The 22808-nt window shown below is 50.2% G+C and overlaps 1 protein-coding gene across 1 annotated transcript in view; it reads left to right on the top strand.

Annotated features, from left to right (window-relative positions):
* The window catches only part of LOC122366044 (cytosolic carboxypeptidase-like protein 5), a 34426-nt gene extending 24289 nt beyond the window's left edge, over positions 1-10137 (top strand). Inside the window, exons 15-17 of the mRNA XM_043337802.1 lie at positions 432-1566; positions 1874-1994; positions 9126-10137. Of these exons, the coding sequence (XP_043193737.1) occupies positions 432-1566; positions 1874-1994; positions 9126-9413 (1544 nt within the window). The 3' untranslated portion in view covers positions 9414-10137. The remainder of the gene's footprint in view (positions 1-431; positions 1567-1873; positions 1995-9125) is intronic.
* The last annotated feature ends 12671 nt before the right edge of the window (positions 10138-22808 follow it).

Here is a 22808-nt window from a genome sequence, read left to right on the forward strand (position 1 = left end):
TGAGTATTTTTTTTGTTGTTGTTGTTGTTGGGTTAGGCCCTTTCGGTCCAATGAGACCATTTCAGAGCCGGGAGGATGATAGGATACAGGGGGAGACATTGGTCTGGACAGGCACCCTAGTGAGTCGCCGGGGCTGAGCCCGTCCAGATGACAGGCCACCCAGCCCCAAGGCACTCACTGCACCCGGCTACGGGGTGCGCTCCCTCGGGAGCAGCGGTGCCGCTCCAAGGGAGCAGCCCGCATGAGATAAAGTTGCCTGTCCAGCCCGGAGGGGGGTTGCGGCGTGGAGGAGAAGAATTTCAGTATCCTGAGGATAGAAGCACGGAACGGTGGGGGTATCCTGAGGATAGAAGCACGGAACGGTGTATCGGCTTTAGAATAGAATTAGAATTGGCCTGAGATGTGAGCTGACAAGGTTCCCTCTCCACCAGGCAACTCCCCAGCCGGGCTGAGCCGCAAGCCAGTGCGTCGCGCCCTCTCTGAGAAACGCAAGGTGCTCAAACCAACCCCTGTCAAACTGGGAGAGAGTGGCCTTCAGAGCGGCGCCGCTCCCAAACTCCGGCGCTCCGGGAGCCTCGTAAACGCCGCCTCAGCGGATGCTCCGCTCGCAGAGACATCTGTTGTCAATAATCTGAACCTCATCTTGGGAGACAAACGTCAGGTGGCAGGCCTGGCGTGGCCAGAACCGGTTGCCGGGGCAACGACGGCGTCTGGCGCGCTTTCAAAACGTCCGCCGAAGAGGAAGAAGCGCGCGGGGAAACCTGAGGTTGCAACAGCGAAGAGTGATGGTTTGGCGCCTTGTCGCAGTCTTGGCCATTTGATTCAGATGGTAAGCACTCCGCCAAGTTTCGCCAATCTCTTCATGGCATCGGCAAGCACAGGCGAGCTGGAATCGAGCGCACGGAGTGTGGGGTACGCACAACTAGCGACAGAGTCGACGAGCGGCGGAGCGCCGTCAGGGGCCTGGTCTGGACGCAGTGAGTCTACACTGGACGCCCAGGATGAGTCGGCTACACTGCCGGATCAGCCGGAGCCGCGCGCCAGACGACATGAGAGCTGTGAAAGCTCGCCACTGAGCTTCGCCGGAGCTTTGAGTAGCGCCAGTAATAGCCCACGTGGTCACCAGACAAGCCAGCCTGCGTCGCCGGCGTCGCCGAAACAGCCAAACTCGCCAAAGTTTGGTCATTCGTCGCCAAAATATAGCCAAGATCTACCCAAGCTAGGGGAAAGTCTGCCAAAGCTTGGTGGGTCAGGTTTGGCGGAATCTGATAGCGCGGTGGCGGGGTTTGGCCAAGGAGGGTCTGCCCCCGTGTCCACCACACCTTCGGCCGTGGCTTACGACGCCCCAGTGTTGTCTCCGCGCAGTCCACGCATGCGCAGACCGTCGGTCAAGACCCGCTGTTCCACCCGCATGGCCGCCAAGAAATCCGCCAAGACACTGAAGGTGAAGCGGGCGGTGCGTCCCTTGGCGGATCCAGCCGAGCCGTCCACCTCGGGGGCTGGAGCGGCCGGCGAAAGTTCCGCCGAGAAACCCGCCAAGGCGCCCAGAAAGAAACTCGCTCGCAGGTGAGCACCAGGAAAAACTCAATTATTTTCAGATTCCTGTTGTTCTAAGCTTTGTATCAATGAGTACGAAGAGTGTTACTTTTTACTCATACTTACTTTTGACTCATGACCAAGCTGATCGCACCAGTTACCTGTTCACTTGCATAATATCTTTGCTTACAAGTGTTCTTCAATTGGCATTCTTCAGCATATTATTTATCCAACTGCAGCTGACGCATTTTAACGTTTGTACTGCATGCTTTTCATAATAAGGCATGTATTTTGACGTGCTCTAACGTCAGTTCCGTCGTGTTCTCGCGTTTCGCAGGGCTTCTGCACCTGTGGGTCCCGACCCGCTGGCCGCCCTGGAGCTGATGACGTCACCGGGCGGCAGTCTGGCCGGTGACGTCACCGCTGCAGCTCTGGACACGCCGCCACTGAGGGCTAAGGTAGGTGTCGTGACGCGTGCCGTGTGAGACCTCAGCGTGTTGGGTGTGTACAGGTGTGAAAGGAAAGGAGCGCCGGTGACCCCTGAAGTCCGGGCGCACTAAAGCACAAATCACACAAAATGGGAGGATAGGAGGGGAGGACCCAGCTGGGGTTAGATATTCGCCAGAGCCATATACTGCATTACAGGTAGAGGACAGGCGTTGATGTAGGACTGCGGCCCGCAAGTACATACCTGACGGATTGGTTTGGTTCTGTATTTATCGTTGAACACGATCAGGTATATGCTATATAGGCCGGGGTACAATTGAACGTGAAGGTCACAGACGAGCGCTGCGAGAATGGTGCAGGGTACAATTGAACGTGAAGGTCACAGACGAGCGCCGCGAGAATGGTGCAGAACTTGGAATGGAGACGCAAAGTGTTCTCGGTTCCTCTCGGTGCTATTGGGACTTGAAGTTGCTATAGGATAAGTATATCGATAGATGTTTCCTAACAACTGGCTCCATCCCGTTGGGACAGTCTAGAATACAGGTTTACGCGATAACTGTACGTTTGGATAGATACTGTTGATGGGGCCATTAGTTGGGTTGTCAAAACTTTTATGTTTATATAAGTAGGGTGGTGTTTGGTAGTTACTTCTCTTAATTGTATAGCAGGTAGGGATGGCTTTTCGAGGAGCACTACGATTCCAAAGGTTTAGACATTGAATTATTTAAAAAAAAAAACACGCCCGCCCGCCGCCAACCGCAAACGCCGCAAAAAATAAAACGCCCGCATCACACGCCCGCCCGCCGCCAACCACAAACGCCGCAAAAAATAAAAACCGCCCGCATCGCACGCCCGCCCACCGCCAACCACAAACGCCGCAAAAAAATAAAAACCGCCCGCCCGACCGCCGCCAACCGCAAACGCCTCAAAAATGAAAACCGCCCGCATCGTGCGCCCGCCCGCCCGCCGCCAACCGCAAACGCCGCAAAAGTAAAAACGACCGCCTCCAACCGCAAACAACACCGCGAACGCCGCAAAACATAAAAACCGCCCGCATCGCGCGCCCGCCCGCCGCCAACCGCAAACGCCGCAAAAAATAAAAACTTCCCAGACGCTCAATCGGTCACCCAAGCTGCTCACAGAATCCCCCTTCTTTCCTTCCCCTTTCATGTGCGTTCAGGCTCACATTTCCACGGCATTAGGCTCAAAATGAGATGACATTGCTGCTCGTCATTCTCGTTTGCCTATGGCTGAAGACCTGTCCAGACATGTCATTAATTAGTGCTAACGATGCGCACTTGTGACGTCATTTCCGTTAGTAATGAGGATACTGAGACTCGGCCGGTATAAATTAATTCCTCGTTACTGTTGTGAGGTGCATTGCCTCACTGAAGTTAAAGGTGCATTGGCTTCAGTACAACTCCTAAATTCACAAGCTACTTCCTTTCAACTCCTAAATTAACCTGTTGCTTCAGAACAATAGTTGATTGTTTCAGAACTTTGTGTTTCAACAAATCCCCAATGGGTTTTTCGACACTTAGTAGAGCGAGATCGACCGCTCCCAACCATTTGCGAGACAATCAACCCGCGCGCCTGGAGCCGACTTCAATTCACGTCTAGCGGTGCGGGCGCTGCCGTGCCTGAGGCGCTCTCAAAGGAGCCCGTATTTACCGCCGGGGCGAGGTATTGAACGCGGATATCGCGCTTCTCGGAGACGAGGCGGCTGGTCGCGACTGGCCGCTGGGCTGGCTGGGATGGTGGGTCTATTTCTGGTGGTGACGGTGGGTAGCCTTGGCTGGTGGGTTAATTCTGGGATAGCGGTGGGATAGCTTGTTTGGTGGATCTATTTCTTAGTTGGCGGTGGGTTGGGTGGTGGGTCTATTTCTGGTGGTAACGGTGGCTGGGCGAGTGAGTCTATTTCTCATGGTGGCTGGGCTGGCTGGTGGGTCTAAGTCTACTGGCTGTAGGGAGAGCTAGAATGGTGGGTCTATTTCTGGGAAAGCTGCGGAATGGCTGGCTGACGGGTCTATTTCTGGTGGTAATGGTGGGTTGACAGCAATGGTAGGGTTCTTGCCTTGGTTGACGTGGGTTGATGTTGAGTTGCTGTGGGAGATTTCCGGTGCTGGCGATGGCGGTCGGAATAATGGCTAGCGCCGATGGCGGATTTTTGTTGGTACTATTGGTCTCAAGATAAGGGTCCAGGCGACCTGTAGGTTTGATGCGGTGAATACCCCCACCTCCGCCACACTCGCTCGGTGCTACAGAGCTCCGATCTCGCGACCGGTCACCTGTACTTGTAGACTGTGCCGCATGACATAGCAGTTTAACGGGCCAGCGGAGCTTAGGCGGAAACTAGCGCCGCGTTTGACAGAGAAGGACGCTCACCATTCCGGCGAGAGGGCCGCTCGCCATTTTAACTCCATGTAGCGCCTCGCTGACAATGAAAGACACTACATGAGGACGACACTACAGGATTCGGCAAAAATTAAGTCCAATTCCTATAACTACACTTTCCGGTTCCTAATCGTGTCTACACCTGAGGGATGACGATTAAGGCTGCACTCCTGCATTGCACGGTCCTGGGCCGCAGAACATGAGGTGACGAATGGACCTCGGGTCACGGATCACCGAGCTACGGCCAGTTTCACAGAGATTGTCCACCTGAACGGCTGCGTCGCTACATGAAGGTCTGAAATGTTTTATCAAGGGAGCTGAACCAGACAGTCGGCATGCTCCAGGCCGAAATGACACAGCGTGTCATAGCTGATTGGTTGGGACATCTGCCTGTTGTTTTTGTTTGCAAGTCTTAATTATGGACGAACTGTCTGCACAGTCCGGTGTTGGTGGGATACGCATACGGCTGCTGGCAGTGTTGCTGATCGTTCCAGTTTGCCGGCGTGCGCCTACCATTTCAAACGTTACATAAATCGCATTGAAAAAGGCGGCCGGGAAGAGGAGCCAGTAGTTAGCGACAAAATTTGGCCAAGCGGCTCGCGCTGAAGCGCTATCATATCTCCAAACAGGACCGTGAGACGCTATTGGAAGAGCTCTCCTAGGCTCATTACCTACCTTCGGCCCAATACTAAGCCAACGCATGGTCAATGACATGTTGACATGCATTTTTAATCAGGACGGCGCGCCAGCTCATCGCTCTGCCAAGGCCTAGCGGTGGTGCGAATTGAACGTGTCAGACTTCTGAAGGAAAGAGATGCTAGCCGGCTGCCATTCGGACCTCATCCTGATCGACGAACTTCAGGCTATCGTCCAGCAGGACCTGGACAAACAGAAGCCGGCGGCCAGCCTCGGCGCCTTGTCGTTACAGCTCAAACGGGCATGATAAAAAATCCAGCCGTATTTACTGCACAACCTAGTTACCAGCATGCAAATTTGCGTTCGTATGTAACTCCCTGTTCGTGGGAAATAAACTGAACGCTAAAGATAATCGCTGTCCCCTATGTAGCAACTTAGAGGGAACATTTTTTTTTTTTTAGAGGATAAAACTTATGCTGGACCATGTAGCTCACGCATCATTCATTGCAGTTTCACCTTAGATTGCAAAACGTGGCAGTTTGTTTAGGACGTAGCAATTAATGTTGTCATGATCGGCATACCGCTGACAACGTCACTAATCACTATTTAAATCATTATCTTAACGGTTGTATATTTCAATCTTCATAACTTTTAATTTCCTAAGTTGTTTCATATAATTTCATTTATTGCACTGAACAACTGTTGAACAGTTCATTTCAATAACAGTAAAAGCTTCAGCCAGGGTTAACCAGTAAACAATATGTTAAGGGTTACTCTCGCCCCGTTCGCTATGTGTTCGCTTTATACTTCTATCGAACGTGATATCATTCCAAGAAAGCACTAATAGTGTAGAGTATAGAAGCCATTCCCACCGATGGGACTCGAAGCGATGCGGCTAGGTAATGCATATAGGCTGATTGGCGATTTCAGCTTATAGACAAGACAAGGAAACGTTCTCAAAAATCAAATTCACACGGAACAAACATATTTCAAGAGTGCACGTGTCTCGTTGTCGTTGTATCCGTTATTCCTCGTCGGACCTATCGGCTTTCTGAATACCGAGAGGGGTCTAGAGTGGGGGGTGCTGGACCCCCGCCGCCGTTTCACCCATGATTAAGCTAAAAGCCTTGCAAACAAAAACAACACCCAGCGATTCACAATCAAGTTAAAAGTGTCAGAGCTACATATGACCTCTGAGGTCAGGTCACGTGCACAGGTGCAGGGTGTTCATTAGCTATAATAAGCCCCCGCTGGAGCCCCAAATGATCGCCGTACAGACGAGGCCTTCGACGACACACGGCAGCGTTCAGTTCAAGGGTCTTGGACTCTTTCGCTCCGCAACTTGAGTTGCTTGAGGTTAAACGGTGAAGTCCAAGCAGGAAAAATCCAGACTGCAGAGTGACCAGGGGTGCTGGGATCTTGTTCAGTTGCTCGAAGGTAATGAGAGTCTAGCAATTCTTTAATAATCTGTCCAGTATTCACGTTCGCAATGGATTAAGAAACCCTGGGAAGGCATTTTTAAATATATGGACTAGTGATGTCAATTACAGAAAGTCACGATACCTACCGATATCAAACCAAATACCAACAGGAACCGTGGAAAATACCGAAACCGAACTGACTTTGGAATATCAGGGAAATGCCAAATTTTTACCAAAGTCACAGTTTCTTTTATATTAGCGAGGACTCACAATACCTACCAACAAAATACCAAATGTGTTAGCCTCGAAACGGCAAATACCAAGTTGGTATCGGTTTGGTATCGGTATGCCAAAAAGTTGGTATTCGATTGACATCTCTAAGATGGACAATCCTCCACAAGAAGAAACTGAACTGGAAGCATTATCGCCCGATCCTAATGACCGTCATCTACCCTGACAGCATGGTGTCGAGGCTGGAAGCGTGCACCTTTTGGCTCACGGCTCAGTGAAGCGGAAGAATGGTTCGAAAGGGTGATATTGAGTGACGAAAAGTGGCTCGCGCTACAGCAAGCACCCGCAAGAAGAATACAGGCTCCTTCGCCGAAGAATCCACAAAAGTTGATTCCATACAAGGATGTGCACGGAGCGAAGGTCTTGGCCGAGGTCTGCCGCACGGAGAAGCAAGTTTTCTTCGAGCGACACAACTTATTTCTGTTTGCGCGACGTAAAATGTAAGATTTATCATTCCAACGGTGAGCTGCTTATGTATTATGTCTTATGCCTCTGGCAGGACTGACTTTGTCATCTTTTATTGATCACCCTGTAATTTAGAGGATAGCGCGTGGATGCCGCACGGAGAAGCAAGTTTTCTTCGAGCGACACAACTGATTTCTGTTTGCGCGACGTAAAATGTAAGATTTAAATGCGGTTATCCCGCACCGTAGACAGCGTTCACAATTGCTTTACGTGTAAAGAGAGAAAATTATCAGATGTCGTGTAACTGATTTGTTAAACGTCTAGACGATTATCAAACTTTTAAACGTCTAGTAGACATTTCGTCTAGTCTGAAATATGTCGTATTTTTATTTAAAATGAATTCCTTACCATTAAGCACCCGAAAGATATCGGCGGTACGGGATAAAATTTTTAAACCGCTCGTAGGTGGGAAAAAATCTTTTGAACGTCTCTCCTAACGGCTCGACGTTTAAAAAATTTGTTCTACCTACTCGCGGTTTAATATATATATTTGCCTAATTGTCAGGGAACTCAGAGTTGTTTTTCAATAGAAAAACACAATTCTAAAGAATAGTGTTTTAACTATTGACAACAAACCTTCGGTTAATCACCCTGTATTTCAGTTGGAACGGTAGTTAATGATAAAAAGCTCCAATATCTAATATAGTGTCGTTTATGACGTTGCACATGGTTCAAAACGCAAAAGTTGAGCATATATCTTGCACGGAGTGAAGCGATACGAGCACGACTCCATGTGCAAACGATAGTCTTAAATCATTTTTTGTCATCAAAATAAATTTTAATATGTCCCCTTGTTGAATTACGATGGTGAGGTCACGTCATTGACCTAGATTTACGTGAACTTTATAGAAAATTACGAAACAGAAAAGTTGCAAGGTCTCGGAAGAATATGAAGTCCTGTGAATTTTATTTATCTGCAAAAGTTGACCTAGCAATGACGGAGTTGCCAAGCCGCAATATTTTAGGACCGAGTGAATTCTTTTATGACGTCAAAGGTCAGTGACTCGACGAGAATTGAAAATGTAATTGGTCGTTGGTGTCACCAGAGAATCGGCTTGAATCAAGTCAGGTGTGCTATTTTCAGCTTTCTATGATTGCCTTGTTGAGAGCAATCGCAAGAAGTCTGGGGTAGGTAACACCCTCTCAATATACCCTGGGTAACACCCGTCAACCTCAACCATGGAAAGTTATGCTTTTGCGGAGTGAGCTTTAAAGCTAGTGCGCCCCATGCACTGTCGTTTTTTCCGCTTGCTGTCGGTTTTCCAATACATGGAAGCCAGTTACAGGCGTCTCTTAGTCTCTCATTGGTCAATCGCACACACCACGTGTGGTTCATCAATGACCAATGAGAAGATGAGAAACGCCAGCACACTGACAGCATGCTGATTTGGTGATCCAACAGCGCCCTGACCACACCCCTCCCATCTATCGCTGACAGCCTGCTCGGTAAATCGTCTCGAGACGCGACTGAGCCAGGCCCTTCGACCGGTTACCGCCGCCGGCATAATGCCGCCTGATTCCGACTGCACCGCTGGACACCACACTGCGGCGAGCGACCCCGCTGTCAGACTCGGGCCGAACGCAACCCATCCCCTACCCCCACTCCAGCTGTGGCGAGGGTGAGGGTATTCACCGCATCAAACCTACAGGCCGCCTGGACCCTTATCTTGAGACCAATAGTACCCACATGATACCAGATACAATGATTCATTTGGTAGCCGCTGTGGGTGACACCCAGTGGCATTGCTGGGAGATTTGATTGCTGTCCGTCCTCCCCCCCCCCCTCCCGATTTAGTTAGGTGCCCATTGTCCAGTGGTCTGGTATTATATGAACGGTTTCAGCAGCTACAGTCAATGATGCTCAGGCAGTGTTCACTTAGCCGCTGTAACTCAGGTCTAACTCCTCACCGCTTCATTGTCTTTTCTCTCCGGCAGGTGCGGAAGCCTCGCGTCAAGTCCAAGCCGCGCTCACCGGGCGCCTGCTCTGTATCCGTCTCAGGGGGGACGCTCTGCTCCCTCACCGCCGATCAGGAGCTCCCGGACGGACCGCGGCGCGCCGTCTCAGAGGGTCACGGATCCCCCGAGCCGGGCCCGGCCCTGCCGCCCGCCGCCGGGAGACTCCTGAAGAAGAAACAGGGAAAGCTGGCCCGTCGCACATGTCTGGAGCGAGGAAGACCCGCGCTGCAGCAGGTCAAGAAGAGGAAGCTGAAGGAAAAGGTCTGAGAGACGGATGGTGGTTGATGCGGGGTTGTTGAAGAGAGTGATGAACGCGAGGGAGGTGGGTTGGCGGTGAAGGATGCTCCCATGGTAACTCTATGGGACGGTTTCTATGGAAGAGATTTTGACTTCATTGACCAGCAGTGACGAACGTTTTTATTTGGGGGTGCCCAGCGCTGGATTTTACATTCAAACCGCGAGGCGGAGGGTTCAATGAGCTAGCCCGTGGAGTGGTACTTATAGAGGGCGCAGCTGTCGCTCTATACCACTGACGTCATCATGGCGGCTGGTTGTGCCGCTATGACGTCATCATAGGACAAATTAATGACGGCAGCGGGGCACTGCCTTACGAAAACCGCGTATTTATTGGCGAAGTCTCGTCGCTGGGACGATAAGAAGACTGTGATAGCCTTGTTTAAGTTAATAATTTCATCTTTTTGTTGACGTGACACCGAATATGGCGCAGAACGCGACGGTTTTCGGAGTTGAGAGCTGCGATGGAGGATGAGGCTTGGTGTCTGAGCTCATGAACTGAGAGTTTATCGTAAGACTATTTTATTCGAAACTGAAAGCATCCTTATGTGCTCTGCGAACGGCGAAAACGATGGTTAGCTTTCCAGCGAAGTTTTGCTTTTAATCTGAGGGTTTTTTCACGATTGTCGTTGCTAGCTTCTCAGATTGGAAGCTGGTTCAAAATGAGATGTTGAAAGGGTCCAACGAGTCGGTAAAAGAACGAACGAGAGAGGACGAAGCCCTTTGTACAGGCCCTATTATCGTTTATTGCTTCGCTATGTCTTATTTTCTAAAATCCTAAATAAATAGTATGATAATTTTCTGAGACCAGCGTCAGTATTTTTATCTAGAGAACGATTCTCTAGAGAAAAATCGGAAGCTTTGCACAAACAAAAGGTTTTATGCAGCATGCTCTGTGTTTCTCAGTCCGTTTTGATACATCATTTAAAGTATTGTCATTATGGATGTTTCACGATTTTTCGCTGCAACAGAGAATGTTGCAAAAATTCGTTATAGAACGAGCTTCTCGATCGAGAAGAATGAACTTTCTCGACCGATATATTTTCGTTTAGTAATATAGTTTGTTTTAAGAGGACGACCTCTTTTCTGTAACAGATATCCTGGCTTGTGCTGAGTGTTGTTTTTGTGTTCCCTCCAGTAATTCAGTCGCTCTGTTTTCTGTTATGGGGCTGATCAGTGTTGTGGTATATTCTTTAGAGCACGTGTAAAAATGATATCATAGCCAATATGAGATTAACCGACATCTTGCAAGTACCAGATAGGATTCGTTACCACTAAAATTGTACTGGATTGTTGTTATAGTGTCCTTTCTTCAGCCAGCAATTGTATTAAAGATAATTGATAAAAAGTATCTGAGTGGCCTCTGTCGCAATGTATAAATAGTAAGGACACCTTTCTAGCCCGCTTGCGAAGAATCGTAGCGATCTTTGAGCTGACCAAATATGCTAGAAATGGAAGGGAATTGCTTCGTCCCTTCTTCGCTGTTGCATCATAGATAGTAGAGACAACGGGAATGGATTGTTATACGACGACATCATAGCACACGCGAAATGTTGATCGCTTCTGTTGTGGTGTAGACTTTAGCTACTTCCCGTGCTAGTTGTTGTTTTGTAGCCGTGATAATACTATCTCGATGTTCTGAATGGTTTTATTTAAACGAGGAATGAGATAAATTTGTGTGCTAATGCCTCATTAACCATCGCTTTGCTGACATACGGATGTACATTTTTTGGAAATACACATGCAATGTGTTCTATGGTGTCTTTGCTGACATAGTTGGTCTTTTCTGCTCTGATAAACGTCTACGGTTTAAGATTATGCCTCATTGAAACCAGATTTTTACATTTCTATTTCCTTCGCCTTTTTTGCAGAGGCCCGCGTCGCCTTCGCAGTGTCTGACAGTATAAGCAATCTCGGGGCAGTATGTCCTGGGGTCCAACGTCATCCCTGAGCTGGGACGTCGGTTTGTCATACCTCATGTTTGTCGAACCGAAGCCTGGCACAAACAAGACTCCATATCAGCTCTCTGCCTCTCTGAGACAAGCTCCCATGGCTTGCGACTGGGAAGGGAATACAAGTCGCTCCCATGACAGCGACGCTGGCTTCACTAACGCATCACCCGCCACTATACCGGATCCTGATATAGACATTATTTTCCATTCCTACATTACCGACGTTCATTCTCTATTCGTGGAACTTATAAGCCATATGTAAGAGCTCGCTTACTCTTCCGTAGCGACGTGTAAATAAAAACACTCGTTATCTTGGTATTTTCCGTCGTATTCACACGATCTCCGGCCGGCCACACAACAAAACCCAATATCCTCAGCAACGCCACGGGGAACGCCAAAAACGCCGACCTTCTCGATCATTCCTCGCCAGCGTGTACACAAATCAAGGTTAGCTCTTTGACTCGGCTCAAATCACACGTCTTTTACTCGGTACCCGTCACGGCCCACGAGCGCTTTCTTCTTCTAATAGGCGGGTCCCTTACACTCCCCCTGTCTCAAGGACCTGATAACATCAGTCATCACGCTACATACACTATGCACGGCTCAAACACAGACCAAACCCTTCACAGCAGCAGCTTCAAAGTACGCGCACAAACACACTATGCCGACTCGAACTCCCCGAATCGCAATACCAAATGAACTGAAAACGATAAACTTCACAGACTCAAACATTAAATCGGTTTTCAGCACAACGACTTGCACTTCACTAGGGCTCTAGCACTGCCGCACTACTCGCGATATCTAGCGGGCAGTCGTAACGGACGACCACGACGCGTATACCCGTACGCCTCTGGGTCAGCATGAGCACCGGCTGCGTCCCGCAGCCCGGTCTCCGTCGTCCCTCGACTTTCACGAGCAGAACCGTCCTCCTGCTCACGGCCATCCACCACAGCACTCTCAGGATCGTCCGTGCTCGAGTCCTGCCGGCGGTCCTCCTCCGCCACGCTCTCTGGCACACCAGCTTCCTCCCGTAAACGGTCCTCCGTCGCTGCGCTTTCAGGAACAGCAGCGCCCTCTTGTCCACGGCCCTCCGTCACTGCACTTTCAGGAACAGCAGCGCCCTCTTGTCCCCGGCTCTGAGTCGCTGCAGCCTCAGGCTCGTCCGTGCTGGGGTCCTGCCGACGGCCCTCCGCCGCCGACTGACGTCCGATATCCACTGGATCAGCATTCCGTCGGCGGTCCTCCGCCGCCTGGCGCCCGGAACCTGGTACCTGGTGGCGGTCCTCCACCGCACACCGTGGTCTGCTACCGTGTTCCGTCCCCCGGCTCGAGTACCCGAACGTACCGGTACCACATGTGGCGTCCCTGTCTGTAGGCGTTCTCCCAACGGCAGCTGCAGACTCCCGTCCAGTCTGTAGCACCTCCTCTGACTCGTCCTCTGAACAGAGCGACAGCGCTTCTCCCGTGAATGCTGCCTCCGCAGGGCTGTTTTCTCCAGCCATGCCAGAGTCGAACGCCAGAGAAGCGAAGCGCCCTCTCACTGGCTTCAAGTGACAGCCGTGAACCAAACGCCTTCGTCTCCCCTTCCGAATGAGGTAGTCTGGGGGTCTCGCATCGACCACCCGATACGGTCCTTCAAACCGCGGTTGCAACTTCCCTTTCTTGCCCTTAGCCGCCGTGAAATTCCTGCAGTAGACCTGGTCTCCCACTTGGAAATTCATCTCACTCGTCTCGGTTCTCTTCGATCGGTCCTCCTCGATCTTCAGCAGCGTCCCTTCTCGGAGTTGTTTCAGCCTCTCTTTCAGTCGACTCAGGTGCTCCCGATGTGACAGGCTCTTGACTTCTTCCTCGAATTCGACACAAACCGGTGTCCGAGCCTCCCTGCCGAACACCAGTTCCCATGGAGACAATCCAGTCACAGCATGGACACCCGAGTTGTACGCGAAAGTAACCAACGGTAGCCATCGAACCCAGTCCGAGCCATTCGCTTGGCAGAAATGTCTCAGACTCTCCACCAGAGAACGGTTGAATCTCTCTACTTGTCCGTTGCAAGCAGGGTGGTAGATCGAGGTCCTCAGCTTGCGTACTCCGAGTAGCTTACACAGCGCGCTGACCAGGCTGCTCTCAAAGTTGCGACCTTGATCAGTCAGTATGGAGCTCATCACACCGAAACGGCAGATCACTCGGAGAAGGCATTCCGCTACCGCTTCTGCTGTCTGGTTTTTCAATGCAAACGTTTCCGCCCATTTGGAAAAATAATCCGTAACGACCAGCACATACTTGTAGCCTTCGTTCGTTGCTGGTAGTTCGAGGATATCAGCTGCCCACTGCGTCAGAGGTTCTCCCACCACGGGCACCGTCCCTCGTCCATCTTTGGTCTTGCATGTCTTCGCCTTCACCGCCAGACAGGAAGGACATGCCTGTACTTTGTCGTGGACGTCTTGCCTGATACGATACCAGTAGTGGCGTTTGCTCACTCTTCCCAATGTTCTCTTGACACCTCCGTGTGCTGCCAAAGGCGTGTCGTGGGCTAAGTACAAAACCCTGGCGCGCAACTTCTCAGGCACCAACATCTGTGGATCCATAGACTCCGATGTCTTCCGCCAGATCACTCCCTGCTTCAGCATGAGGCCATCCATTCTCTGATAGAACTCCAGTTCCTTTCGCTGGTCGGAAGTCAGCGCCTCCGGATCGATTGCCTTGCCTTGCAATGCACTTTTCAGCAGACTCAGCACTGGATCTCTTTCAACTTCCTCAGCTAGAGAGAGTTCTTCATCATCCAGGATCCTGGTCTCTCTGATCACAGCTCGGCTTGCTTGAGCACCAGCAGGTTCCTCCGTTCGTTTTCCCTCGATTTCTTTCTCTTCTCGTTCTTGTTGACTCTTCGGCTTGAACTCAGGGGCCGTTGGTCGTAGTTGTGAAGCCGGTCGCTCGGTCGGAGCCGGTCGCTCGGTCGGAGCTCCTTCGGACGGACGCCGCGAGAGCGCGTCGACGTGTGGAATCACTCGTCCTGGAACATGTTCCACGGCGAAGTCGTAGTCCTGGAGAAGTTCCAGCCAGCGAAACAGCCGTCCCGACGGTACTCTCGAGCGCTGAAGGTATTTGATTGCCTCGTGATCCGTTCTCAGAGTGAAGTGCTTTCCCAGTAGGTAATGTCTGAACTTCGTGACGGCCTTCACTACTGCAGTTAACTCCCTTTCCGTGACACTTCGGTTTGACTCGGCTGAGTTCCATTTGCCTGAAGCAAATGCTATCACTCCCGCAGGTTGGCGTAACTCAGCTCCCCAGCCGGTCAGGCTAGCATCAGTCGTGAGTGTGAACTCCTCTTCAATCCGAGGACACTGGAGCACCGGGTACGACTGCAGATCCTCCTTCAGCTGCTTGAAGTTCCTGTCGCACTCCTCACTCCAGTTGAAGTCCTTGTCCTTCTGCAAAAGGTCAGTGAGAGGTGCTGCCTTCTGAGAGAACCCTGGAACAAAGCGATGATAGTAGCCAGCGAAGCCCAGAAACGTTCGCAACTCCTTACTGGTCCTCGGAGTGGGCCAGCCTTCGAGTGCTTCCAGCTTGGCAGCGGATGGTCGGATTCCCTCACAGCTCACACGATGTCCCAAGAAGTCGACCTCAGTCTTTGCGATCAGGCACTTTTGGGGATTCAACTTCAGCCCGTGGCTTCGGTACTTGTCCAGTGTCTCCTTCAGGTACTTCAGATGACTGGTCAGGTCATCAGTGAACAGAATCACATCATCCAGGTAAACAACTGCTTGCTTCTGCAGCTGCTCACCCAACACATCCTCCATGATTCTCTGAAAGGAGGCAGGACTGGTTTTAAGACCGAATGGTTGTCTCGTCCATTGGTACAGGCCATACTCTGTGATGAATGCTGTCTTCTCTTGGGAGCTCTGGTCCAGTGGGATCGCCCAGTACGCAGAGGTCTGGTCCAGAATGGAGAAGTACCTGGACCCAGAAGTGGCTTCCAAGAGATCTTCAATACGGGGTAAAGGGTACGCATCATGCTTTACCACCGTGTTCACCGCCCGAAAATCACAGCAGAAGCGCAGGTCTCCATTTTTCTTCTTTACGAGCACGACGGGGCTCGCCCAAGGCGAATGGGACTCCACGACCACACCCTGCTGTAGCATTCTTTCCAACTTGTCCTTCATCTTGTCTCGCACATGGAACGGAGTGCGATACGCACGCTGACAGATGGGCTTCGCATCTCCCGTGTCAATGCTCATGACCTTGTCACCGACGTACCGTCCGATGTCTTCATTCGACTGTGAGAAAACATCCCTGTACTCCACTAGCATCTGCTGGAGCTGCGACTGGTAGGGCTCCGGCACATGCCCGACCTCTGGCAACCGATAGGTACCCGCTGCGCTGCTAACTTCTTCTTCCAGGGTGACACTTGGAACACCAGCTGAACTCCCAGATTCCAGCTGGCCTCTGCGAGCTTGGAGCGTCTCTTGCTCAGACGACCTGGGCTCCTGGACAGACTCAGCAGCTTGATTTCCTGCAACTTCGGGCATCACCAGCTCTGCTGTCTTCAGCTCTTCTCTGTGTCCGAGTACAGTCCCTGCCGGAATGAGAATCTCTTCATCTGTCCGGTTCACCAAGCGCACTGGCACACCTTGACAGGGCAGGAACAGTGATGAAGCTATCTCAAGGTCATTCAGTGGGACAGGTTCGAACAGCTGGGGCTCAGCCATTGCTACCCTCCGAATGCTGAAAAAGCTTTCAGACAGTGGTGGGCAGGACAACTGGTGCCTGGTGATGACATCCTCAGGACGACACAAGTCCAGTCTCTCTCCATCCACACTTAGTTCTCCAGACCCACAGTGAATCACAATGTCCAGCTTCCTCAGTATGTCCATGCCCAGAAGCAACGGGTCAGCCAGGTTCCTAGCAACATGAAACGTGTGCTCGACACTAGCTTTCCCAACAACAATCGGGGCATCCACCAGACCACATACTTGTACAGTATTCCCATTGGCAGCAACACACTGGATATCATCCTTTTGGTGCATGTCAAGGCCTAGCTCCTGAACCTCTTCTTCACTCAGAAGACTCACAGCGCTACCCGTATCCAGAACACCCACACTGGACATTCCTCCAATCGTGACTCTGACTTTAACCTCAGACTCCCTGTTGGTGCTCAGCTTCCTTACCTCTCTGCGACTGGGGCACTCCCTTTGGAAGTGGCCTACCCCTCCACAGGTGAAGCAGCGAAGACCACCAACAGCTGGCTGGCGATCACCGGTTCCAGTCATCCTGGTCTGCGGTGCAGAAGCCGGTGCAGTGGCACCAGGACCTGCAGACGTCGCTGCTGGAGGAGCTGGTGCACTGGGAACCCTGGGTCCCCGGAAACACTGAGCTCGGAGGTGGCCCTGGCGGCCACAGTTGAAGCAGCGCTTTGTCCTCTGTACCAGCCTCACCTGGCTGGCATCATCATGCTTCTTCGTCATATCATGATGCAACTGCTCCACAGTCTTCATGCGTTCCAGCCGCCTGACCAACCCTTCCACATCGCTTGCATCACAATCCAACAATTTTAGCTGCCACCTTGACGGTACCACTCGAGGTAAGTGTTCCATCAACAGCTCTTCCTGACCTTCTTGATTCAGGTCTGGCATCCCTGCCTTCAGCGACTCACGAAGCCGTTGAACAAACTCACGAGGTTCATCCTTCTCACTCAGCCTGGCTTCATAAAACTGATGCAACCTCACCTTTCGCTTTTCTTTAGGGCACAGCAGCCTCACAGCCAGCTGCTCGGCCTGTTCGACGGAGGTAGGTGCCGCAGACTCCAGTTCCTCTGCCACCCATTCTGCCTCCCCCGTGAACAGCGCCGGTAAGACCGACAGCTGTCTGGCCTCAGACCAGCCGTTAGCCCTTGCCACTCGTTTGAATATACGAAAATATCTCTGAATGTCCTCGGTATTCTTGCAGAACACCGGTGGCCTCCATTCCGCATTCCCACTAGCTCCCGGTTCCATCTTGATTTTCTCTGATAGCGTTGCGCCGCTTTCGCCGCCATTCAGGGACATCACCCGATTTTCAGTCCTTCAGGGCGTCGTATCAGTATCCCACCGCTGATGTAAGAGCTCGCTTACTCTTCCGTAGCGACGTGTAAATAAAAACACTCGTTATCTTGGTATTTTCCGTCGTATTCACACGATCTCCGGCCGGCCACACAACAAAACCCAATATCCTCAGCAACGCCACGGGGAACGCCAAAAACGCCGACCTTCTCGATCATTCCTCGCCAGCGTGTACACAAATCAAGGTTAGCTCTTTGACTCGGCTCAAATCACACGTCTTTTACTCGGTACCCGTCACGGCCCACGAGGGCTTTCTTCTTCTAATAGGCGGGTCCCTTACACATACATTAGTGTCGTCCCGTCTCCATCGCTGCCGTCCCAACGCTAATCTTTCTGCTGTGATGGGTAGCGCAGAAACCGGCTGATCTATGGAGGAAGTCACACAGGTTCATGAGTTGTATGTCTGTGTGTCACCACGGGAGAAGGGACAAATGTGTTCAAACAAATTTTAATGTAGTGGATGCCGCAACTTCGATACAAGGGACTAGCGAGGAAAAGGTTCTGTTGTGCTTCTGCTATATCATTTCCGGTTGTATATTGTCAGCTTTTTCAACGTACCGTGTGTCTGAGCTTCTTTTTAATTGGTTAATATCTATCACCTACCCACCGAGTCACATATATAGGTAGTCACCATCTGGGCATCATGAGTCTGACAATCACTAATGGATGTGAGACGAAGCTGATGCAATCGATGGCTATGAAAAACATCTCCAGACTCCACGGCAGTAGCGGCGGAACACCTTCAATTAAGGGGGGGGGGGCACTGCCGACTTTTGGTCCCATTCTTTCCATGCAACGCCCATAGGGCTAATGTTAAAATGCCAAAATCAAAGGGGGGCGCGGTGCCCCGGTGCCCTCCCCGTTCCGCCGCCTATGCTCCACGGGCGCAGTAGTTGACATTGCCGCCGTGTAACACGACTAAACCTACTCGGGTAAGCACATTCATTGGTTTGGTGTTCACATACCTGCAAAACAAAGGCACTAATGTATCCAGCCGGGGGCAAAGGACCCCATAACGGGCACCGGACAGCATTTTTGATGTCCGGTGCTTGTTTCTATGCTCTGCCTCATGTCTAATGATAACATGTAGTAGACATGCCGTGACTGAGCGCGTATCAGCTCTCCCTCCTCTCTCCTTCCGTTCTCCTCTCTCTCTCTCTCTCTCTCTCTCTCTCTCTCTCTCTCTCTCTCTCTCTCTCTCTCTCCCTGAAACTTTTCCCTCCCTCACTCCCTAGCCCCTCCCTGCATTTTCTCTTCCTTTCGCCCCCTCTCCCTACTGTCCCTCTATCTTCCTCTCTCCGTACCCCTCTACCCCCTCCCCTACGGACCTCTATCTCTATCGTCGGCATCTTACCATCTCACTGACGTCATCGGCACCGACGATGCCTCCAACGTCACCACCGACGATGTATCTAACATCGGCACCGACGTCTTATTCGACACACGCCGGAGACGAGAGGAGACCAACGCGTCCAACGGGTGGGCTTGGAGGGCTCAGTGGAGAACGACACACCAGCCAGGAGCCTGCGCATTCAGGTATTATATTGGCTAGTGGCTACCAGTATAGGTAATGTGTGCTCGTTGTCTAATGTGTTTCTGTTGTCAATGTATGTTCGTGTTTTTTGGTGATTTTGGTCACTCTCTAGGCAATTGAGGTTTCTTGAAAGATATTTGACCGTTAAAAGGTGATATAAAATAGTACCTATTACCTAATGCGCTCAGGCACAAGAATGCCTTTATGTTTGCCACCGTGTTCCCTAAAGGGCGATCCATAAAAGTGTTCTCTAAGTCGGGGACCGTGAGGCTTGAGGAATGCTTGCAAATGCAGCTATGGGATGGGGAGTATCTATCAAACAGCAGGAAAATGACGTCTTATGTGGCACCAGTATTTCCCCAGGGGGAATACTTTGTTATTTCCCAAAGGGTAGCCGAGGACAATAACACGTTTCATCAGCATTTACCCTGAGGTCGTTATGTCGGGGAAATTGCCCGCTAGGCGCTATTGCCCGCTAACCAATTCCTGAGGCCATTTATTAGATATCGCAGCTATGGATAACGCTGGATCATGACCGGTGTCCTATCCTTTATTTTATTGAGAAGTACAACATGCTGTATTATATGAGATACGTTCCATATCATGGGAAGATACGCACGAAGAAGTGCAACCGTAGGGATCTTGGTACATCCTGAAGCATTTACGAATAAGCAGGCATAGCTAATAACTGTGCTAATTTACTATACATTTAACGCCATTAACTCCCGTGAGCTACTTGCGCCTGACCGCTTCTTCTCGAGTGACCATCATCATATGCGATTGTGAACGTTTTTAGTGAAGCAGCGACGCACCATGAAGATGCATGTCTACTATCTGGCTCACAAATCGTAGACCCCTTTAACCTTAGATTTAATGACTGATAAGGTATTTCATCAAAGACTTCCGCGATGCGGCCTCAAAGATGCATAGTTTATGACCGTAGCCGCACGGGGCAGTTATCCACGCCTCATCTCCCAAATACGCACCGGATGATAGTTATTTTCTGTTGAATACCGTTTACAGATGCATTTAAGTTTCAATGATGCTTGGGAAAGCGACGTAATCCTATTTTATCTCATCACGCTGTGAACTGCGTCATCGGGGTGCGACGAGCGACGGTAGTGCACTTTATATGCGACGAAGACCAAACACTAGGTAAATGCTATTCGCATGCGTCACCTAAGCCTGGGCTTGTGCTCGTGCGAGACTAATCCCTACTATTGTTAGCTCGCGGCAGCCCCGGACTCCCCCTGACTCACCCCCCCCCCCCCCCCCAACACGAGTACCATTAGCGTCAAGCAGAGGCTAACCCCTTCTGTGCGTCAAAACACTGGTTAGCACGATCTCACGTGCTAACGAGCTTCCGATAGCCGCTGACCTAATTGATCCCTGCGTAAAATAAAGCAGTCGTTGCTAAGCAACCACCTGTTGGGTTCTCGCAGGAGCAAGGAGAGTCTCATATTTTGCTCATTACTGGTCACCGTATGGTAATGACGGAAAGTTTAGGGTTTCGTTTTTTTTTTAACCATCCATCTAAGGGGTCTTCGGAAACTCGAGGCAATGTGCAGGTTTTGGAAACCGTGTTAGTACCTACCTAACTTTCTTTAGCCAGACCATCCGAATCTGGACGAATTGACGGAAAGCAGAAATATCAATTCATAAGTGAGCCTTTTCCGTACCTGTTATCTACCTACCAAGTACCAACCTAGTCTGCCGATAAGATTCACGCATAAATCATCATAAGCAAGTGCGCGAGTACTCAATAGGTAAATCGCATGATTTACTAGTTTCCAAATAACTAACAACCATTCTACCCACACGCTTCACCTTCAGGAAGTCATTACTGTTTCTCTGTCGTTCACCTATCACGCTGACTGCTTGAAAGAACGCCGCACACTGAAGACTCTAATAATCAGGAAATGATTCAATGGACGAGTGAACAACTTCAAAGAGCGTTCGCATCGTGCGTGAGACATATTCGCATCACCCACGCGCAAGTAAGTCCGTCTCTAGAAATTGCTCGCGACGCTCTCTCTGCCTCAAAGCACAGGAGGGTGCCTTCTGGGAGTTATAAATGTAGACACAAATATTGCATCCCATTATCGGAGTCCGGGAACGGTGGTCAATGTTTTTGACGTGACTCCGACTTGCTCCGATAACCCTCATTACACGCGGGTCACGGCGCGGCACTATCTGGGCGTCCGTATCATATTGATGTCTTTTTACAGAGCCGGGAACAGGACATTGTGCGCTCCATTGCTACTGCGCAGTCGGTCATGGGTTGCGTCTATATAGTGATAGAAGTGCGGTCCTAAAAATAGGTTCAGAGTGGCGTATTTTCCTAGGTCTCTTAGTTTTCTTCTGAAAGACTCCTAAAAAAGACCTTTTACCTTTTCCGAAAAAGGCAACGCAGAGGAAATACCGTCGAATACTACACATGTTAAACTAACGGACATGTTCCCCCTAATGAGCATTGAATAGTTAATATTTATGGGGTTAGTATGTCAGGACAGTTATGAATGCACTTCGCAGATAAATTGAAGATGTCTGCAATAGGATCGACTTTTCTCAACGGGACAAACATCCTGTTGCTAGTCATATATCCGGGTTTGATGTGTGCAGCTATCGATACAGCAGGCGCATCGTCAAATTAATGATTTTTCATTGACTGGTTTTGACATTTACGATCAACTTTTTACAAATCGTGTCCTATTGAGCTTGGTGGCAGTGGTCTTGGCAGCATTAAAAATTAAAACTGGTTGGTGTCAAAGGCGACCTTTTGAAATGGGACATAAGTGATACCTAACCTGGCAAATTATTTTGCTTCTTTAGAACATTCGACCATTCACAGCCGAGCAGTCAGACAATATAACTTACGGAACACTGAGATAAGCAGCGCTCAAGCAGGACTTCCAGCTTTTTACGATAAGCAGCTTTGTCTGAGACGAGAAACAGTCAATATATTAACGATTACGTACAGGTACACCTTAGTTCGACTGTCTTCGAGAAATGAGTGTATGCCTAAAAACATGCGCATTTATGGGATGAATTGTATCACCGATAATCGCTGTCTAGAGTTCATCCCAGTTTTCTTATTGCAGGTGTGTGAATAAAGAGTACACAATATTTCAGTTTCAAGTTAGTAGTTCTCATCGGCAGCAAATTATTCCGTCATATGTATGCCATATTTACCGTGCCATACCGCTACGAACACCATTTCTTGAACGACATTTACTCCGCTGTGTAATATCTTACCAATATACGGCCCAAGTTAATGAAATTCTGCGTGGCCCCTTAGTGCTCCCGGGAGACGGCGTATTGCTGCTTTATTGCTCATACCCCTGACGTGACGGTTTATTAGATAGGCATCTGACTACATGAAGTGAGCTGAGGCACGTGATTGCTTGCAATGTGAGTTAACATTTCTTGAGCCTTCTCGGGAAGGAGTCGTAATGATAAGAGGTCAGTCCTTTCTATTACCAGAAGATGGCCAAAGGCGATTTTTTATCGTCCTTTTTTATTCTCAGACGGCCAAAAGTATGGGCAAAAGCAATCTGCTTATATGTTGTAGGTGGGCACTGGGGACACATACGACTACCTACTCGAAATGATTCGCGCCACCATAGCACTAAACGTTTATTTTGTGTTTCTTTGTTGCAGGTGGCTTCGCTTCAGGAGAAACGGGCACCATTGCTGAAGACTGAACTGAACTTTTTCACGGCAAGGAAAATTTACAACCGTGAAACGTCCAGAAACACGGAAACGTGGCAAAACTTTGAATGTAAAG

The sequence above is a fragment of the Amphibalanus amphitrite genome, unplaced genomic scaffold, assembly GCF_019059575.1.
Source record: "Amphibalanus amphitrite isolate SeventyFive unplaced genomic scaffold, NRLGWU_Aamphi_draft 000780F_arrow, whole genome shotgun sequence".
NCBI classification, from domain to species: domain Eukaryota; kingdom Metazoa; phylum Arthropoda; class Thecostraca; order Balanomorpha; family Balanidae; genus Amphibalanus; species Amphibalanus amphitrite.